This window comes from Arachis ipaensis, chromosome B10 (genome assembly GCF_000816755.2).
Source record: "Arachis ipaensis cultivar K30076 chromosome B10, Araip1.1, whole genome shotgun sequence".
NCBI classification, from domain to species: Eukaryota; Viridiplantae; Streptophyta; class Magnoliopsida; order Fabales; family Fabaceae; genus Arachis; species Arachis ipaensis.
This window is the reverse complement of record NC_029794.2, coordinates 53946812-53947546: the sequence shown is the minus strand read 5'-3', so window position 1 is coordinate 53947546 and position 735 is coordinate 53946812. Positions and strand designations below refer to the sequence as shown.

The 735-nt window shown below is 33.7% G+C and overlaps 1 protein-coding gene across 2 annotated transcripts in view; it reads right to left on the bottom strand.

Annotated features, from left to right (window-relative positions):
- The window catches only part of LOC107624287, a 70293-nt gene extending 69762 nt beyond the window's left edge, over positions 1-531 (bottom strand). Inside the window, exon 1 of one of the 2 annotated variants that reach the window (XM_021113736.1) lies at positions 234-531. In XM_021113736.1, the coding sequence (XP_020969395.1) occupies positions 234-426 (193 nt within the window). In that variant the 5' untranslated portion in view covers positions 427-531. The remainder of the gene's footprint in view (positions 1-233) is intronic. The other variant, XM_016326779.1, reaches the window with a different exon arrangement.

Below are 735 nucleotides of genomic sequence, written 5' to 3'. Positions count from 1 at the left end.
TTAAAGTATTGACTAATATTAATAAATTAAAATTTATATCGCCTAGCTTTACTGATGTTAAGATTCAAAAATTGAGTTGTTAAAGTTCATAACCTATAAAAAATTATTTGACTATGTAAATATGACAAAATTTACAAGCAGTGTAAGTGAATCTCCACTTATATATATTGTTATTTAAATTGGGGTGTTGGAAACTTATGAATGGTGTTCCAAAATTAAAAAGGAGGACATACCGAGTTTATAGTCCGCAGGGTTAAGGCCTGCAGCAGCGAAGTTGGAGAACATGAGGCATAAAAATATTATTAGCACACTAGAAAATGACATCAATTTCAAGGCACTCAGGAAGGGCATTATTTCTAATTGAATGATGACAAGATATTTGTGGGTGTTAATAGCTCCAATCAAGCCTGAGAGGATGGGAAGCATTACACTTTAAAGTTGGTATTTATAGAGAGATCAAGAGATATTAGAAATGAATGAAAAGATCAAGGTGCAAGGTGGTGGCGTGTTCATTTCGTATTCCGTCGAAGACTGTTTCTTCTCCTACGGAAACTGTTCACATGTGTCAATTACTTTATTGGTATACCGATATGACATGTATGGTTGGGTTGATGGTCATTATTTTATCTTGATGTGTGTTTTGAAATACCAAAAACATCCCTATTTTGCCAGTTAAAATTACGTAAAGGGACTGCAGTAAGCCAGCAACATATATGTGGTTATTAGAGGATGACT